Source organism: Papio anubis, chromosome 19 (genome assembly GCF_008728515.1).
Source record: "Papio anubis isolate 15944 chromosome 19, Panubis1.0, whole genome shotgun sequence".
In the NCBI taxonomy this organism is placed as follows: Eukaryota; Metazoa; Chordata; class Mammalia; order Primates; family Cercopithecidae; genus Papio; species Papio anubis.
Genome location: NC_044994.1, coordinates 64,995,925 through 65,017,041, shown reverse-complemented (window position 1 = coordinate 65,017,041; position 21,117 = coordinate 64,995,925). Strand labels below are relative to the sequence as shown.

The window sequence follows — 21,117 nt, the reverse complement described above, 5'->3', positions numbered from 1 at the left end:
GTCACTGCAGAAAACCTTGCTTCACAAAGATAGGATGTAGGAAATGGGAGGAGGCTTTTCAGTGTGTTCTGTGACAATCTCAGGATCTTCTGCCTTGACTTTAATCCAGAACGTATGGAGATTTGAAGTTGTCTCAAACACACTTTTAAGGCCACCGTCATTTGCAGTATCAGGCATTTGATCCTCTTCTAGCATGGCTAAAGTCCATTCACCTGGCTTATTTGCAAATGGGTCATGGATCTATTCCTTCCCAGTTCCGGGGACTTTTTTGGTTGGGAAATAATACTCAAGCTCTTCTGAAAGCAGAGATGGGTGCTCATGCACCAGCTGTGAGAAAGAAGGCCCTGACTCCATCTCTTTCAAAACTTCTGCTAACGTTTGAAAGATGTCAGAAATTCCATTGTTCACTCGTCACCCCCATAATTCCAGTTTGGCTTTGAATGCAGTCACTTGATTTGCTGACTTGAACACAGTTGTTCTCCCCTGAAGTGACAGATTGAGTTCGTTGAGCAGGTTGAATATGTCACACAAGTAAGCAAGTTTTGCAGCTCAATCTGTGTTACTGAAATGTGTTGCCAGGGATGACTATTTGTCTACAAGAAATCTCTGGAGTGGCTGTCTTAACTAAAAACCTCTGGCCAGTGATCTACATTGGGAAAGCCATCTCACTTCTGTGTATAAGAGAAGACGTGTGCTCAGCGTCCATCTCCTCAGAGCTGCACAAACATATGTGAGTTAAGGGCATGTACTTTAATGTGGTTGATAGTTTTAATCACATTCTGAAAAATATTAAGTACACATGACATTTTTTGTCTAGCCAACACAGCATTTCTGTGTGGATGACACAGTGCATAGACTCACATTCCCTACCTTTGACTGAGGTAGGGAAACCAGAAAACTGTCCCGTCATGACAGCCACTCCATTCGTGTGTATCCGGACCCAAAATGACTAATTCAGTTTTCCTAATATATAATCATTCAAAGACTTGAATAGTTCTCCAGCTGTGATGTTTGGCAATAAAAGTGCACATAACATATCCTCATGCACATCCTCCTGCAAATATACCATACGGAAGCAGATACTGTTGCCTCGTTGTCAGTATTGGTAGACTTGTCATCCCAGATTGCGTATCACGGTGACTCATTAATCCTAACAACTGTGCATCAGTATCTTCTGCCATTTCATCAGTTCATCTAGTTATGGTGCTGGCTGAAAGGAGCCATCTTTTGAACTGCAGCCTCTCCTAAGAGTTCATGACAGATGTCCTCAGCAGCAGGCAGGATCAACTCTTCACCAATAATAAAGGGATTCTTAGCTTTAGCAATGAAGCAAGCCACTAAGAATGATGCTGTCAGTGCAGACACATTTGTTGAAGTGATAGTTTTCAACAATTGCTACTGTTCATTATGTTTACGTTTTTTTCTTTTAAAAAACTAATGAAGGGTGCTTGGTCACTATGTGGCAAAACAGTTTTGAAGGTTTAATGGCTTCCTTGGATAACTGGTCGCCACACATTGTACAGAGAGGTCTTGGAGAATGTGAACCATCTGTTGCAGTGAACCTGTAATTTAAGTAGGACTCTTGGTATTCTCTTTAAGTGCAGCTTTCTTTTTGTTGGCAATCTTAGGGTCTTCTGCTGTCTAATCATTGGGTCTTTAACCCTTTTCAAAGAAGCTCTCTGATGACATTTGTTTTTTTAACTCGTTTTGGCTAGGCTTAGCTTGTGGGCTTACCAAAACTGTGACAGAGACAAGTGTGCAGTGTGGGAAAGAGGCATGGATGGAAGTATTAAATAAAATAATGTGTGTCATGTGTGTGCCACATGCAGACTAAAATAAGTGGCAGATTTTGATTTAAAACCTGCCCCCAGATGCAGCTGTACAACTGAAGTACATCAACTCACTTGCTACTATAAAGCCTGCCACCAGATGCTGCTTGTTACTTGCCACTCAGAGATAGGGTTTTGATATGTGTCTGGAAGTGATTGAATTATTATGGTGCAGTCAAACTTCTTTGCTAATGAATTTGCTACTGTTAATTTGTTAATTTGCTAAGGTTAATTTGTATTTCCGGCTGCTCCCAGTGCTACCGTCACCACCCCAGATCATCAGGCATTAGATTCTCATAGGGAGCATGCACCCTAGATCCCTCGCACGCACAGTTCACAATAGGGTTGAAACTCCTATGAGAATCTAATGCTGCCGCTGACCTGTCAGGAGGAGGAGCTCAGGTGGTGACATGAGCAATGGGAAGCTGCTGTAAATACAGTTGATGCTTCCTTTGCTATCCTGCCTCTGCTCATCTCCTGCTGTGTGTACCGCAGCTGGATGGGGAACCCTTCCTTACAGAGCTTCTTGATTATGGAGCAGTGGAAGTAGACAGTTAGTAACAAATTAAACAGACAAATAGTTAAATAATTGTAAATTGTAATAATGTGAGGGAAGCAAAATTAGGGACAGTGCTGTTTTAGAGAGGATTGTCAAGGAAGGCGTTTCTGAGAACATAATATTTGAGCCCAAAACCAAAGAATGAGAAAGATTCAATTCTCCAAAGCCAGGAGAAAGGTATTGCAGAGAGACAAAAGAACAAGTTCCTGGTACAGAGGATAGGAACAGCCTGGGGTGTTTGAGAAATAGGTGAATGTGATCAGAAAGAAGAGAGTGGAACCAGCAGCATGGAGCCAGGGACCAAGGGCAAGAACTTACAGGGCGTTAAGATGCATTATAAAGATTGATGGTCTTACTCTAAGGAAAGTGGAAAATCAGGAGAGTTCCATGTGTAATAGTTTATTTGATTTACATGTGTAATAGTTTATTTAGGTTGCTAAGTAGAGAACAGACTTGAGGGATAGATCCAGAGTAGAAGACTCGTTACCAAGTCCAACTTTGTCGTGCATCTGCCTAATAATTCATGTCCTCACCCACAAACAACCTTGGCCAATCAGTCTTCATAATCTTAAGTTGAATTTAGGCTGTTTTAAAAAAAGAGTATTGTTTATTGGGTTGTTTTTGCAGGTCATATGGCCCATCTATTATTGTGATATTAATATAAATGGAATTGCAAAAACAGTTTTTTCTAAAGTTTTGTTTTTTAAACTATCAGTGCTATCACTGTTCATACAAAAACAAAAATAAATTTTCAGTTCCCAGAACTGGCATTTCTCTCAGCATTGCCTGGAATGAGTTATAAAAATGACAAATATTAGCCTTCAAACTAGAAAACAGAGTATCAACTACATTCCACAAAAATTGTAGAAACAGGCACGTAAGGCTGAAATACTCTAATCAAGGAGGAGATAATGAGTATTAATTATGAATATAATTAAGCATTATTCTTAATAAGAACGATATAATGAATAACAAAAAGTCTAGATAAGAGGTCATCAAGGTTGATGGAAAAATAAGGAAGATACGGGGGACCTTGTCAATACCAATGAAACTGCTTGATGGAAATAACCAATTTTAGCAGTGTTATGCAAAACATAGCTTTTATTGCACAGTAGGTGTTAAATATGTATTTATTGAAATAATAGCTATATATCTATTGAGTTAGATGAAGAAACAAATTTCTACCAGGAAGTGTCTTGGTCCAAATGATCTGTGATGTCCTCATTTTTTAAATGGAAATTGCTTACAGTTTCTTTTTTTCCTTTTTTTCTAAAAAGATTTTTTAAATCTGTTTTCAAAACAGCTTTGCAAAGGAATCTGTAACTTGTTTCAAAATTTATTAACACTTTCTAATAGTGTCTGTAATAAAATAAGTCTAAATAGCTCATGCGATCAGATTGTGTAGTATGGCCAATCCAGGCCTCTCAGTTTCAACAGATCAGTTCACATAACTGTTTGACAAAGCAAGAAACAGCAACAAAAACAAAATGTTTAATAACGATAACTAAACTAACAATCAGCCTGTAGTTACAGGTTTTGCATGTCCAGGCACACAGACATACAAAGAAATACACTTAAATACACACATGCATATTAGCACACATAGTCTTAATATCCAGAACTAACCTCTTACAGAAAGAATGCTGCTTTTTATATTGCAGTCCTGAATTGTTGTTGAGCAATGTCTCATCAAATATTTCTAACTCTAAAAGGTTTAAACTTAGAGCTGATGCCATGGTAGTATAAGAACAAATACATTTCCCAATCATCTTTTAATTGTATGCCACGTTCCTTTAACATATAGTCATCGATGCCTTCACTCACTCATAAGTCAAAGAAACCTCAACTCAAAGTGACAAGGGCTACAAGGGCGTGTATTATTTCAAAAAGCGAAAAGCCCAATTTCAGGTAGTCAGGAAGAATAATAAGTTCAAGAGATCACCATGGTAGCTGTAATTAATAACAATATATCCTGTAATCTACTGGAAAATTGCCAGAATGTAGACTTTAAGTGTTCTCACTATGCAAGAAAATGATAGCTACATGAGGTAAGACATGTGAATTATCTTTATTTAGCCATTTGACAATGTACACACATACCAGAACATCACATACCAAAATATCACATTGTACACCATAAATGTAAACAATTTTTACTTATCAAATGGAAAAAAACAGTATAAATCTTGGAGAAATGCAACTCCAGAATAAGTTACTCTATAAATATATACAATGACTATGCACTTGTAATAATTTAAAATTTAAAATTTTTTAAAAATAGGAATTTATGTGTATCAAATAAGGTAATACAGTGTCTCAGTGACATCATTAATGATTCATGGTTCTACACACTTTCATTGTGCTCATCATCACAATTAGCCTTTTCTTATATTAACACCTTCAACATTGAAAGTTGGCTAATGCGTGATTCCACGACATCCGATACAAGCATGACTGCAATAAGAGCCAGAACAATGGTATATACCTTGTCTCTATTACGAGGAAGACTTTCTCAGAAGCTTTCTAAAAGGCTCATCTTGATATTTCATTGACTGTATACCTGCCTCAGAATCAGTTCCAGAAATGAGAATGAGACCACCAGTTTGCCTTTTTACCGTTAGAAAACGTCTTAGACTCATGAAACAGCAGGCCTTCCCTGAAATACGTAAATAAGCAGAGGACAGGTGGCTAAGCCTGGGCTTGACTGCGAGGAAGATGAGGAGAGTGGGTGTCGAGTTGACAAACTAGAATACTGAGGAATGCTTTGAAAGTTAGCGTAGTATGAAATGTTGCAGAGAAAGATTTGATGAAAACAGGATTGTTCAGTCAGCCAAAGGAGAGGAGTTCTAGATTTTACATTTTAATTTGTGCTTCAGATATTCTAGTTAAAAACTGTGTTACTACACTTTACAGAATGTTTTGAATCAGCAAAGAGGATAGTATCTAGAACACAGGGAAATTGCCCCAAACCTTGAATTACTGATGGATACCTTTTACAAGAACATCTATTCTCCTGTTATGAAGGATAGATCATATAATTAATTTAATCATTCCACCTATGGAGTTATAGGTAATGAGTAAGATTTTTGTCTGATAATTAGAGGCAGGAGTGGCATTAGAAAAACAAATTTTGTGTTTTTTGTATTGAGAAAAAAACCTTGTAGTAATACTAAATTAACATTTCAGTCCCAACATCATTATGCACTTTTTATTTAATCATTTACTCTCCCCTAATGTGTTTTTAAAGGCAGATTTCTGGATAATTTAATGATGTATAACTTAAAATCAATGTTAAGTAATAAATGTAGAATGGGACTAATTGTCTTTTTCTCAATTTTTAAGATCCTGACTTTAAGGACCTTGGAGCTTTGAAACCATTACCAGGTTGGTAAAATAGATATTTCATACTGTTCAGAAGACTTTACTTTCTGCTATGAAATACACTTTTGGTTTATTATTCAAGATCCATTTTTGTGTGTTTGGCATTTTGTTATTTAGCGTGTGAGTTTGAGATGGGCGGTTCCGAAGGAATTGTGGAGTCTGTACAAATTATGAAGGAAGGCAAAGCTACTGCTAGCGAGGCTGTTGATTGCAAGTGGTACATCCGAGCGCCTCCACGGTCCAAGGTCAGTCTTAAGATGAAACCCACACTTGACAGCTGACGTGAGAAGTGTCTATAACGTGCATTGCTTTGAAACAACTGGACATGTCTAATACATTTCAGAGTGCAGTCATCATAGGTTATGATTTCATTTTGATTTTTGAGATGTAACTTGTCTTCTCTTGACCAATCTAAATTTGATGTCATAAATAGCAGTCTAGAGAGTGAGCTGAATAAATTATTTGATAACCTAGACAAGAGACTTTAAGGTAAGTCAGCCTCTCTGAAACGTGGATTGAAATGGTATGGAAGAGCCGTGGTTCTAACTATAATCACACTTATGCTCTTATTGTCAATATCTGCAGTTGGTTGATTTTGTAAACGAAAATTATATCTGTAGAGGTTTTTCTGGGGCCTACAAAATCATTAATACCTGGCATGTAAAATACAAGTGTGGCAAGGGCTGGCAGCAATGGTAACAGGGCCTGGGAGATCCTGTGCCCATTTGAAGGAGACAGGCATGACTTAGCTGCCTGTGAAGCTCCGTGTGGTGCTGTTATGAGAAAATGTGGGTCCAGCGTTATCAAGCCCTGCATTGTTTCTCATAACTTGCCAGAAATCTAGGTTTTATGTTAATCACCCTGATTTTTGAGGGTTGGCAATACATTGTAAAAATTAAAAGTGTTACATGAATTAAGCTAAGTCTATTGTGGGTTAGATTTTGACACAGACCCCCATTTTGGAAACATTTCCATGGAGCAACTATGTTGATTCTGTTTATGGAAACATCTTCCAAAATACAGAGGATGAGTCATTTTGTGCCAGCAGGTGTCATAGAACTAAGGTGTTATTTGTTCATTCTCCTGCTTTTGTTTTTATTCCTCAGTTACAAAGTTGTAAGAAAAAATATTGACTTACTAGATTTGTAGTCATTTATTTATTGAGGCTGAAACTGTATGTTATTTAATTAATTGATTTGGTGACTCAATAAATTCTCAAGCCCTCTGCTGGAGACATGAAAAAGCAGGCCAGGCCCTGTTCTCAGGTGTTTCTGTTTAGCTCTTAGACAAATATGTAACAGAATAATCTAAGCAGTAAGGTTAGATCATTGGGGTATTTGTAAGGTATAACAGAGAGAGAGAAAAGACCCCTTACACCAGGTAGGGTAAGTCAGTGGTAGACTCGCACAGCTGTCAGTATCCTGGTGAATCTTCATGAGAAGTATTGTGTCCGGTAGACAAGGTGAGAAGGCTCTCCAGGCAGAGGGAATAACATTTATAAAGTCATGGAATCATAAAAGAGAAGAGAGTATGCTTTTTCAGGATTTAATGTAATTGCACGTGACCAAATGAAAGCGTGGATAGGGAGGTGGTGTCGATTTTTCAAGCTGAAGTGTTCTCCAGGCCTCTCTAAAGAACTCAGCCTTCATCCTGAGTGCTTCAGTGACATGGAAAAACGAAGCAGAAAAGTGATATGACCGGGTTTGCATGTTAGGAAAATTGGTTTTTCCTGCAACGAAGAGACAGAGGAGTCAGCACTGCAAGCGGAAGACCAAGTGGGAAGCTGTGGTGGTAATCCCAGTGTTGGAAATTAGGCCACGGTGGTCCAACGTGAGGGAAATGTTAGAGAGACATAAGATAGAATTTGGTGACTGGATATTTAGGCTGAGGGGAAAAGAAGAGCCACTTTTTTTGTTTGTTTGCTTTTGTTTTTGTTTTGTTTTTGAGACGGAGTCTCATTCTGTCTCCCAGGCTGGAGTGCAGTGGTGCGATCTCGGCTCACTGCCACCTCTACCTCCCACCTCAAGCAATTCTCTTGCTTCAGGAATTACAGGCGTGCACCACCACACCTGGCTAATTTTTTTTTTTTTGTATGTTTATTAGAGACGGGGTTTCGCCATGTTGACCAGGCTGGTCTCGAACTCTTGATCTCAGGTGATCTGCCCGCCTTGGCCTCCCAAAGTGCTAGGATTATAGGAGTGAGTCACTGCACCCAGCGAAGAACCTCTTTTGAGGGCACTGGTATTTCTTCACTTGATTTTTTCTTGCATATGTCTCTAGGGTTCGCATATAAAATGGAAATGTGGCACCTTTCCCCCAACTTTCGGTTTTTCTGCTTTGTTTCTCCGTATGTCACTGAAGCACTCAGGATGAAGGCTGAGTTCTTTAGAGAGGCCTGGAGAACACTTTAGCTTAAAGAATCGACACCACCTCCCATCCACACTTTCATTTGGTCACGTGCAATTGCATTAAATCCTGAAAAAGCATACTCTCTTCTCTTTTATGATTCCATGACTTTATAGATGTTATTCCCTCTGCCTGGAGAGCCTTCTCACCTTGTCTACCGCACACAATATTTCTCATGAAGATTCACCAGGATACTGACAGCTGTGCGAGTCTACCATTGATTTACCCTATCTGGTGTAAGGAGATTTCAGAGATCACGCTCCAGCTTCCAGCTTTGATGCTTGCATTTCTCTTTGCCTCTGAACAAATCTTAGAGAAAGTTAATTGCATTATGAAGAAAGACAGTTATTTTTCTTCTATTTTTTAAGTCCAAAGCCTTTGCTCACATAAAACCATAAACACCCACTACCTATATTACCAGAGAGCTAGGTTGCAGCTTATTATGCTGTTTTCATAAGACGTGGATTGACGTGCAAGGGCTATTTGTTTTTCTTAAACTCTACGAATGGAAAATTTTTAAAGACTTTTTTAAAAACAGGATTATATGTGCCCCCAGCTTACTGTCATAACCAGGACGTTTGTCACTACAGTCTTAAGGAGAAGGTTTTCATGACAGTGTAAATGCACACCCTTTTTTTCCAGCTGGTAAATAGACTGTCTTTTGTACAATTCCAGAGCAACAATAACCGATGTACCTGTCTGTTACAGAATGTGGCATTCTGTGACCCAAAGGGAAAGCTGCCTGCAGAGCTGGACAAAGATGGCTCTATTGTAACAGGCTTTCTCTGTTAAATTAAAGGTTAGAGGATGGGAAGTGGCTTTGAATACTGTGGAGAAAAGCAAGGACTGGAGATTACTGCCTATGTGGACTTTCTATTTTTATAGAGTTCCTAGCAGCTTATGAGAATAGACTATCAAAGCGCAAGTTAAACTTGAAATGGCTTGTGGCGAATATTTGAATGACACCTGGTGACTGAACCATATTGCACAAGGAAGGGGCCGAATAGCTTACTTGACTGTATTAAAATGTATACACATTATTTACGACTTCTCCAGCTTTTGACAAACAGAAAATATAATATCTGATGTCTCCTTTACTAAAGAGTATTAATCTAGATGGTCCCGTTTAATTAGAATGTGATTAATCTAGATTTCTTAGAATTTGGAAAACCAGAGGCAGAAAGAACCTTGTTACTGACTACGTCATTTAAAAGATGAATAAACTGAGTCAGATAATGAAATTCAATGTGAGTTGACAAAGGAGTGTAGACATACGCCTCTCTGAGCAAATACTATGGCCTCCAATTCAGAATCTGGTCTGGAAAATAGCCACCAGAATGAAATGATGGGAGACCAAATCATGGTAACTATTAATTTCATGAAGCCTGGACCGTATTTATCTCCAGATACCCAGTGCCAAGCACAATGCCTGTGATTCAATTAAAACTCATGGAATAAATAAACTGATTATTTCTTTTTTTAAAAAAGGATATGGTACCAATCTTCAAACATTTGAAGGACTGTCACATGAAACAGGAATAAAACTTAATCTGCAGGAGTAACACTTTTAAGTACCACCATTTATTTGAAAGTTTGAAACTAAAGAAATAGCTTTTAATGTAACACAGAGAAGCCTTTTATTTTAATAACAGACATTGAATGAGATTTCACCAGAGGAATCCAAGCAGAGGCTGGCAGAGATTTTGAATAATAGTTAAAAGTCAAGTAATATTTTGGCACAGATAACATGAAAGTCATCTGAAAACCAAATTTAATGAATCTATGATAAGTGACTTGCCCAAATATTTGGCTAGTTAGCAACAGAGCTGGAGCAAGGTTAACATCTCCCAATTCCTGGCCTAGTTTGCTCTCACAAAACCACATTCTTTGAGGAAATGATCAAGGTTTTTAAAAATTAATTTTAAACTATTTTTAAAATTTATTTTTAATTGACAAATAATGCTTGTTTATATTTATGGGCTATGGTGTGATGTTTCCATCATGGAATGATTAAATCAAGCTAATTAACCAATCTGTCTTCATATTCTTATCATTTGCTAGGACAGGATAAGGGACAGAGTCAAAATATGTATAAAATACATAAATGAAGGTAATTTAATGTTTAATGTTTTTGGATAATAAAACTCTAGCTTATACAGTTTACTCATTATTTCATATTTAAAGTTGACTCAGTTTGTTGTTAACTAATTCAAAAATATTTTCAGTCAAATTAAAATAAAAAATATAAACACTTGACAAATACAGTAAGTATCTTACACTAAAATTGTGATAAAGGTGTTAAAGTTACTTATCTAATGAACATAAATTTCCAGCTCCAGTTCCTGGGATTGTGAATATGATAAATTTGCCTTTGTGATTAAGGTTACCAGTCAGGTGACTTTGGGTTAATCAAAAGGTTGATTATCCAGGTGAGCGTAATCTAACCACACGAGCCCTTTAAAAGTGGAGCAGATTCTTTGGATGTGAATGAAAGGGGAAGTAAGAGAATCAAGGGACTGAGAAATGTGTTCTAGGAGTGAGGGTGACCCCAGTAAGCATTCCTCAAAAAAATAGAGAAGTTGGTCCCAGAACTGTGAGAAACTGGATTTTCACCCTCAACTGCCCTCGCCAAAGAACCCAGTACTTCTTACCTATAGAACTATTAATAGTAGATAGTAAATGGGTGTTATTTTAAGCTGCTAAAATTGTGGTGATTTGTTATGGAGCAATAGCATATTAATACAATAAACCAAGTGTAGTAACTGTAATTGATAAAAAGATAGGCATTAAGAGTTCTGAAGACTGAGCCTGCTTTTATCTCCAAAATGTGAGAATAAAATTTGACAAACAAAGTAAAAATTTTAAATAGGAAGGTAAATACCACAAAAATTGTACAGTTCAAGTTTTTTAAAATAAAATGTCATTTTTATACTCTCATCTTTCGACAGCTACTCAAGTGGACTTTAAGTATTTTGGTACTTGTTCATATATGCCAGAAAATTATTTTTATTGTTATATCAGGAATTGTTGTGCTGTGCACGTATGTGTGTGTGTGCTTGTGTGTTAATATTTTATAAAGCATTAAGATGTTTTGGTTCCTTATCCAAAAATAAAGGGAGTACTGATGCCCTCCAATTGGAATATTCTGCATAAGTTTATAAACCTGACATGTCTGGGCAATAATAAAACAGAAAATGCAGAAATCCTGGGCTGCATGCTTTGTAGAATATGATTTTATTTATAAAAGTGTCTAGTAGTATTGAAACCATGTACGGCGTTTCTCAGACTGTGACAGATTTAATTTTTACTTATTATGGAGAAAACTTCTGGCAAGTCATAAATAATTGCCTCAAATAATGTCTATTTTCTGTATATCATTTTGATATGAGGGGAGGGACCTGGTTGAGCAGTTGGTATTAAATTCTGTTTGTGAATATATTACTTAGTAAATTGTTAGCGAGATTTATTTGCTTTGCATATAAAAAGGGGTTCTGCTTTCCATGTGACTTGAAAAATAGATATTACTAGAAATTATGTATATGTTGTGAAGTTTTCCGTGTCCTGGTCAATAAATTATCTTGTCAGCTCCAACTCTTTATGATTGATTTAAAAGAATGCATCAAAATGATTCACTGAGAAGAGATGATAATCTGTTTTACTAGTGTTATATATTACTCTGTTTATCATTTTCTCTTTTTTTTTCAGTAAGTGACTAACGTACTTTCTGTAGTTTGCTACATTAAATAATTCTTTCTGTTAGCATTATTATGGTACAAGATTTAAGCTAATGAGATAGTCATTCAAATCACAATATATAGAGAGATTTTATATGGCATATGCTAGTGTTAGCATGGGAAAGCGTGATCACTTCCTCTGGCTAATGGAATTTGGCTTTTGTACTGACAGCTCTGGACCCAGTAAAGTATATTCTCTTTTTCTATATGATAAAAAAATCATTGCTGTCACTAGATCTTAGGTAAGCACTATTGAATGCTTCAGAAGTGATTACTTGGAATCTAGTGACTGCAATGATTCACTTACTCTCTAATTAGTGTTCTATTTAATAAGAAGGTCCTTTAAATATAGAAGATATAGAAGATACTTAGGTAGCAGTGATTGCACTTCATGTACAAATGCAAGACCATCACCTCATACGGAAAATATAGAACTGTCAAATGAAAAAAATATAAGGCCCATATGCAAACTGACTTTCTAACTGTAGCAATATTCTTATTAAAATATTTCTGTTTTTAAAGAATTTAAAACAGCCATTTATTTTTGAGGGACACATTTATTTTCTATAAATTTTATTTATAACTTGATAGTCAACATCTTTTCTAGCTCATTAGGAAACGTGAATAGTTTTGATTTGCTTTCTTATTTTATTACTCATTTTATTTTAGCTTGTTTTCTTTAAAAATATAACTTTCTTTCTGGGCTATAAGTCTGTGAGCATTTAAAAACATTACATAAGGCTGCATAGTGTGATGAGTGTCCAACTGTTAGGCAGATCTGACTTCAGTACCAGTCCGTTACTTAAGTGACATTACTATGTCACTCTGAGAAAGTTACTTAATTTTTGTAAACTTCAGTTCTCTTCATCTTAAATGATTATAACAAGTATCTATTGTTGAGAGATTTGAAATGATGCATTAGCTGTGTCTTAAGCTATCGTCAATATAACACACAAACTTTCTTTTCCTAACAATGAAATAGTATTTTAAGGTGTGTTTCTACATGACATGCAGTGTTAGAAATTTTAAGTAATTGTTGAAACGCGTTGAGCCACTGAAACATTTCAACTTGAAAACATCAGGTGGTCTAATAGCTTTTTTGTGTTAGCCAAGCAATTATTTAAAGATTTTTCCTCCTGTGGGCTTAATACTTGGTTTTTATAACTTTGTAAGGCTATTGGGAGAGATGCGTCATTTCGTATTACACTTCAAAGGAGTGGAAAGCACTCTTTACTTACCCTAATCTGTGTTCTCCTGCTTATGACAATGTTTACTTCTAATTATAATTGCATCTTTTTTGAGAGCTGATAAACTTGTTTAATTTATTGCATAGTATTTTAGAGTATAAGTACATACTTGAATTTTTGTTCCATTTAACCATTTTGTATAATACTTAGATTTTACTTTTTATTTTTACAGTGTTTTCAGTTTCTTTCCTTTTAGTCAGAACGGGGCAGTGTGACCTGATGAAAAGAACCTTAAAACCAGAGTTGGAAATTTTAATCCTCTTTAAGGTTCCCACATTAATTCACTTATGGTCCTGAAGCAAGTTATTTTTTTTCTTCTTTGCTTCAGCTTTCTAATAAAGGTCATCTGGAAAAAAAAAAATCTTTTTTTAAGTCATGTTAACATTTAAAAAACAAACGAGTTAGTATAAACTTGGAAGTCTCACATTTTTAGATGCATATATACCTTCTTAAACTGATATTTCTGAAATTCTCGAATAATTTTAGAAATGAAATATGTGTTGGGAGGAGAAATCACAGATGGACTGCATGAGTAATATCTGAGTTTTAGATAAAATAAAACAAAGGAATAACCTGGGCATACCGAAAATGAAGGCCTCATTGGGGCATGTGTCTCTTATAAGGCTGTGGCAATGGCCCGTAATTTAAATCAGCATCAAAGTATTTGGAAATTTTAGAATAACTTCCAACTTCAATGCGACAAATTGCTCATATATGAAAATCGTCCTGCCTTGCAAAGCATAATTCAACTCAGGTGCTTTCCGCTGTTGTTCCGTTTGATTCATTTGTCCACATTTCTCTGATTTTGTTCTTTCTCATCAAATTGTGTCTGTATTTCCTCATTTAGAACTTCACATTCTATTTTCAGAGTCTTACAAGTCTGCGACATTTTGTCTTATCCTTTTATGTCATAATTTAGATCTATATTATACCTTGTTTTGAGAATGATTGCATATCATTTCCACTGTATGTAATAAAATAAGACTATACTATGTCATTATCCTTATTTATAATACTTAAATGTCTGTCATATAGGCGCATAATAAATATGAATGCTGAACAAAGGAATTCAATAAAGAAAATGGAACTTCCAGTTAGTTAATCATTCAGAAACATTTCTGGAGTGTTTACTCTGTGTAAAATATGTATTAATGCTTAGAATACAAAAATGTATACCACTGCTTCAGCTTTTCGGGAACACAAGTTTATTAGAAGGGACCTGTAACCTAGAACTATGGCTTTAAATATGTTCAAAATCACATAGAGGCTACAGAGGTTATGTCTGCTGTGATGGGGGAGTGGGAGCAGTGAAAACCTTTCCTTGGATGTGCAACCGTTGAACTAACTCTTGACAAATCAAGAAGAGGTTCCTAGACAGAAGATGGAGAATGACAACTTCATGTGAAGCTAATGTCATGTTCATAAAGGGTGTCTTTTTTGAGAATGGTTACAATGTTAGAGATAAGAAGGATGTAAATTTGCTAGTTGATGTTTTTAGACTTTTTAAAAATTATACACGAGTTACAAATTTTAGCTAAAAGACTGTGATTATTAGATTTGTTTGTTAGAAATATAACTTTGGCTAGAGTAAACTAGTTTTATTAGAGTAAACTTTGGGGTTGTAAGGAGAATCTGCATCTTGCAACCATCCAGGCTGGTCAGGAGAGTGTTGAAATATTATAGAAGTGTGAATGGAAATGGAAGACAAGTAGTTTAAAGGGGAAATTGACAGGAACTGGTGCCCTGTTGAGTAAGAACATTGAGGACAAGAGCTACATTTTCACTAATTTAAATAGTGGAATTATAAAATTTAGGCTAGACATACTGGATCTGGAAGAAATTGTCTTATGAGTTTCAGATTTTACAAAATAATAAAAAAATACGTAGAGAGTGATGAAGGAGATACATGTTTGATTGAATGCCATGTCTTTAGTTTATATCCATGCTAAATTAAGAAAAATGCATTTAAGAGGAAATAGCATGTAGGCATTCATATTAAAATAAAATGTAAAACATTTAGGAGATATCTGTATGAAAGATGTGTCTTTATTAGGAAACCATTCTAGGTATCCCTTTCACAGTGCATGGGTCTTTTGGCTTTATGTAATTTACATTCTTTGACATTGTATCTTATTGTCATGGTTTAATTGACACACATTTTCAGCACTGGCCCTCATTCTTTTGTTCACCGTGATATCCACAATGCCTTGAATAGTGTCTGCAACAATCATAGGCAAAACTGTGGATGCCACTGAATCGATGGATGCATGAACAAATTATTTCTTTATAGACGTGTATTTGGTTGAATGAATTCCTTGTGATTTTGAATGCACATTAGTAAAGAGTCAAATAATGCCTGTTGATTGAGAAGCAGTACACCTAAGGCAGCGTAACGTTGTGAAAAGAATTATGGACCAGGAAGTGAGGATGCTCACGTCTAATTTTCAGTTTATACCATCTGAGTCTGAGCTTCTTCATCTGAATATGACAATAAAATGGGCCACTTTATAGAGTTGCTGGAAGTATTACAAAGTAACATATAAAGCAAGTTGCACAGTACATTTTACTCATAATTTTTATTTATGTAGCTTAGCTAAACAGCTTCTCTGTATATGCCATGAATGGTCAGAGACTAGCTTGGCCTTTTTATAAAACATTATACTTCGCCTCAAAAATGAAGCAGTGTATTTATGTCAAATAACTTAATTAAACAAACCAGAGACTGTCTTTCAGTATCATTTCTGTTTTTCTTTGGTATTAATAAAAATCGCATATTTTTTGTACATTTTTGGAAGTAAAAGGAAGCCATGGAACTGAAACACGAATGTATCAGGAATACTTCAAATACATTTTGCTAATCAAAGTAAAAAAGTGTGTAAGTATGCAAAACTAATAACTGATTTCCAGTAAGTTATGAGAAGACATAAAGCAAATTTGGGTAAATACACTCAGCTCTAGAAAATGGTGCATTTAAGTAAAGAAAGGATAATAGCATTTGAAAAAAATATTAAACACAATTTGTTCTCATTGTACATCTTCCTTCTATTCACAAGGGAAAATAGTAAGATTGATTGCAATCAGGATTGTCTTGTGAGACTGAAAAAAAGAAATTCTGGTACTTACTGATGTACATTCATATTTTGATATGTGGAAATTATTTTATTTTTGTTTTATAGATTTACTTGCGCTTCTTGGACTATGAGATGCAGAATTCAAATGAATGCAAGAGGAATTTTGTGGCTGTGTATGATGGAAGCAGTTCCGTGGAGGATTTGAAAGCTAAGTTCTGTAGCACTGTGGCTAATGATGTGATGCTACGCACGGGTCTTGGGGTGATCCGCATGTGGGCAGATGAGGGCAGCCGAAACAGCCGATTTCAGATGCTCTTCACATCCTTTCAAGAACGTAAGATTCTCTGCACTTGACTGTTTTTCCTTCATATATGCCATATGATGCCAGTTTCATAAGCTGTTAACGGTGTTTTCTTCACACAGTTTGAGCACAGCAAGCTGTTCTCTAATACGTCGTTTAAACCACTAAAGTCCCCCTTTTTTCATTTTGATCCATGACAGGAAAGAGTTACATATTACATTTTGCTTTGTTATTTCAACATAGGCATCATAGCCTTTCCTAAGACAGTTCACGGTATTCAACTGGGAAATGATGAATTTCATTTGTCTTTGGTTTAGCTCTTACAAAGCCTATGGAACTGATGCAGCAGCTTCTGATGGAGTTTGGGTTTAAATTTTTAAAAACCTGTGTAAAAATATTTGGTAGGTTCTTTTTAGTAAGCTTCTCTTGCAGACCCATTTATTTCAAATAGATTTGTGACCTCAGAGTTCCAATTAAAGTAGGTAAGGAGAGAGAATTGCTTGGGTGGATAATAAACGGGAAAAGTTTCAGAAAATATTTAAAACAGCACAATGGGTGCTATCCAGAGTCAAGGGCAAATCAAATAAACTTTAGAAAGTTATGTTCTAATAAATAATGAGTCATACTAATAGATATATTCTGAATATTTGTCAGAAACCCTGAATATTTCATGTGTTACAAATTTATGGAAGTGAAAAAGAATTCTGAGAAATTTAGCTTTAAGAAATAAGTACCTGGTGACATTTAAGAAATAAGTACCTTCTTGAAAAGAAGAACGGACACTTTGAAAAGAACATTCATGTGGCCAACAAGCATATAAAAATGTTCAACATCACTAATTATTAGAGAAACCCAAGTCAAAACCACAGTGAGATACCATCTCACACCAGTCAGTATAGCTGTTATTTTATTTATTTATTTATTTATTATTGTTTTTTGAGATGGAGTTTTGCTCTTGTTGCTCAGGCTGGAGTGCAATGGTGCGATCTCGGCTCACAGCAACCTTCGCCTCCCGAAGCTATTCTCCTGCCTCAGCCTCCGGAGTAGCTGGGATTACAGGCATGCACCACCACGCACAGCTGATTTTGTATTATTGGTAGAGACGGGGTTTCTCCATGTTGGTCAAGCTGGTCTCAAACTCCTGACCTCAGGTGATCCGCCCGCCTCGACCTCCCAAAGTGCTGGGATTAGAGGCATGAGCCACTTTCCTGACCTCAGAATAGCTGTTATAAAAGTCAAACAGTAACAGATGCTAGTGACGTTGTGGAAAAAAAGGGAACACTTATGCCCCGCTGGTGGGAATGTAAACTAGTTCAGCCACTGTGGAAGGCAGTTTGGCAGTTTCTCAGAGAACTTAAAACAGATCCACCATTTGACCCAACAATCCCAATACTGAGTATAAATCGTTCTGTCATAAAGACACATGCATGTGTGTGTTCATCACGGAACTGTCCCCAGACTATTCCCATAACAAAGGCATGGAATCAAATGAGATGCCTGTCCATGTTAGACTGCATAAAGAAAATGTGGTAAGCTTCTCTTGCAGGCCCATTTAGTTTTAATAGGTTTGTGACTTCAGAGTTCCAATTAAAGTAGGTAAGGAGAGAGAGTTGCTTGGGTAGATAGTAAATGGGAGAAGTTTCAGAAAATATTTAAAACATAAAATATAAAAACGGGTGATATCCAGAGTCAAGGGCAAATCACAGAAACTTTGTATTGTGGAATACTATGTAACCATAAAAAAGAATGATACCATGTACTTTGCAACAACATAGATGGAGCTGGAGGCCATTGTCTTTAGAAGTCTAATATAGTAACAGAAAATCAAATACCACATGTTCTCACCTATAAGTGAGAGCTAAACATTGAGTCCATATGGACAGAAAGATGGGAACAACAGACTCCAGAACCTACTTGAGGGTGGAGGTTTGGAAAAGGGTGGGGATCATAGTACCCCTATTGGGTACTATGCTTATTACGTGGGTGATTGAATAATTTGTACACCAAACTCCCCTGACACACATTTTACCTGTATAATAAACCTGCACATGTGCACCTGAATCTGAAACAAAAGTTGAAAAAAAAAACTGTAAATGAAAAGAAATAAGCACCTTGTATTTCACAACTATGTATTTTTGTATTATTAGAAAAGGCAATACAATATTTTTGAAATTTCAATGATTTCTCTTATTGTCAGAAGCGGAGCAGCCAATACTGTTTTAAATTCGTAAATGTTAAGTGTGTTAGACAGTTATTTTGTATAACGAATAAATAGTTTGGGCTTTAAATTCCCTTTTAATTACCCAGTTGGGGAATTTTAGGACACCAGAAATACTGAATGTCACTCAGTCTTTCAAGTCTTGACACCATCATGTAGTGTGCCAAACATCTCCCCCAGCTTTATGTCGGATTAAAACAGTATGCTGTGATGTATTTGGTTCAGTAGTTGATTAAAATGTTAGAGGTAGTGCATTTTTATCCCAGCAAAATATTTGAGGAAAATATTTTCATTTTATTGACAAGCATATGTAACTCAGGCTACAAGACAACACCTTTGGTGACTCACTGCTGATTGATCTACCAAATTCAATGAATTATTCCTTCAGTGAGGGAATTTCAGGGTTCTATATTTATTCACTATTCTTATCAGTCTTCAGGAATAACATACCGAGAACTCGTATTTAATTTAAATGATAAAAATATGAAAGGGCAAGCTAATATATTAAATGATATAGTCAAGATTTTAATAAATAACAAAAATCTGTGATTTTTATCCAAAGTATGCCATAAAGTATAATAGAGATATATGATAAAAGCATTATATTTCAGAAATCAATAACATAGAGGAACCCTGATGCCCAGGACGGTCCTGTGGTCTTATTTCATTCAAACTTAATGTGAGTCAATACTTTGATTATGGCTGATAAAAATAATCCTATAAACGATATTAGCCTATATTAATGTTAGTGGAGAAACAATGCAAAAAAAAAAAAAAAAAAAAGGATTTTAGTCTTTTGGGAAGCTGCACCAATCAAAATGCAAAAGGCACAGTCTGTTCTTTCCTGACTATTATTAGTGAGGAGAGTAATCACCTAGAAGAGGCTGACAAAGATGTAATTCCAAATAGGAAGAAACGTTTACTTTAGGATTTGTTGTTGTTCAAAATGTGATAACTACCTCAGACCTATATCTCATGGGTCTCAAAAGTAAGATTTATGTTTGAAAGTTACAGAGAAACTTTTGAGTACAATTTAGGGGGAAAAATGTTTGTCGTGTGAGTTGTGATATTCAAAATTTGAAAGAATGCCTATGAAGGACATGAAATATGGTTAGATGGGTGATTGGATCTGAAAATGGATTATTATCTGGCATGAATGGTATAGGGGAGTCATCTATGTAGGAATAGCTTGAAAGACTGGCTAACATCAAAGATCCCTTTCAACTCTGAAAATAGATTAAGTTCTATGAGTCTTTAAAAATCTGCATAGATAAGAAATGGTGAACTGTATATATGGTGCATATATTATTATAAATATGTCTATTTGAGATTATAAAAAATAGAGTTTCAATGCATGTAATTAAATTATGTCTGGAAGTCATTGAAGTGGGCTGACTTTTCAATGACTTGAAAAGACACAGGGTGTTCTTCCTACAGAGGCACCCATCCCAATATGTTCTTTCACAGTGGACAAATAATCACTCTCTTCAAATGATGAGTTTTACAACAGCATTCTCTGTGATCATCTCATAAATGTACAGTAAGTTTCCACTGAAACAGGTTTGTCCTTTATGTCATGTTACCATCTGTGTTGGTCTGAATGGTTCTGTGGCACCCCTTCAAAACGTCATATGTTCAAAATCCAGTTGCCAAGGTAAGGGTATAAGGAAGTGAGGCATTTGAGAGGTGATTAGCTCATAAGTACAGCTCTCGTCATAGGCATTAGTCCTCTAATAATAAAGAGGCCCAGAGAGCAGCCTTGCCCTTTCCCCCATGTGAGGACATAGCTAGAAAGTTTCATCTGTGAACCAGGAGATGGATCGTAAACACACCAAATCTGCCAGCACTTTGATCTTGGACTTCCAAGATCATCCAGAACCTTCCAACATCCAGAACAATGAGAAACAAAATCCTGTTTGCTATAAGCCACCTAATTTATTGTAGTTTGCTGTAGTAACCCAAACAGACTAAGATGTTGCCTGTGTATATTTGTCATGATGTTCTACTTTTTACTGCATTGACTAAAATTGTGCATAATTCTATCATTATTTATACCTAAGATCAAAGTTATCCTGTGATGAAGTACATGGGTATAGAGTGTCTTTATTCATTGAAGTGAAAGTATTCCACGTAAGAGATGAAAACTTCAAAACAATAGAAAGTGGACTTCAATCAGTGCTACTACTTGTCAATGGGTGGGCAGGAATCATTCTAAGGGTACTTAAGAGGAAGCAAAGAGACTTTGTTTAGGGAGTTCAAGTTCCTCGATGGTATTGCTTTATTCAATATTAGTGGCTGAGAGAGAATTTTGACTTAACCTTTTTGTAGTGGCTGATGACTTTGGTTCTTGTAGATGGTGATAGTTATACAA

The 21,117-nt window shown here is 36.0% G+C and overlaps 1 protein-coding gene across 4 annotated transcripts in view; it reads left to right on the top strand.

Moving 5' to 3' along the window:
• Positions 1-21,117, top strand: part of LOC101010945 (neuropilin and tolloid-like protein 1) — a 124,693-nt gene that overhangs the window by 67,043 nt on the left and 36,533 nt on the right. For 3 of the 4 annotated variants that reach the window (XM_003914479.5, XM_009192906.4, XM_003914478.5), the window contains exons 5-7: positions 5,731-5,772; positions 5,887-6,014; positions 16,333-16,561. In XM_003914479.5, the coding sequence (XP_003914528.1) occupies positions 5,731-5,772; positions 5,887-6,014; positions 16,333-16,561 (399 nt within the window). The other variant, XM_017951845.3, reaches the window with a different exon arrangement.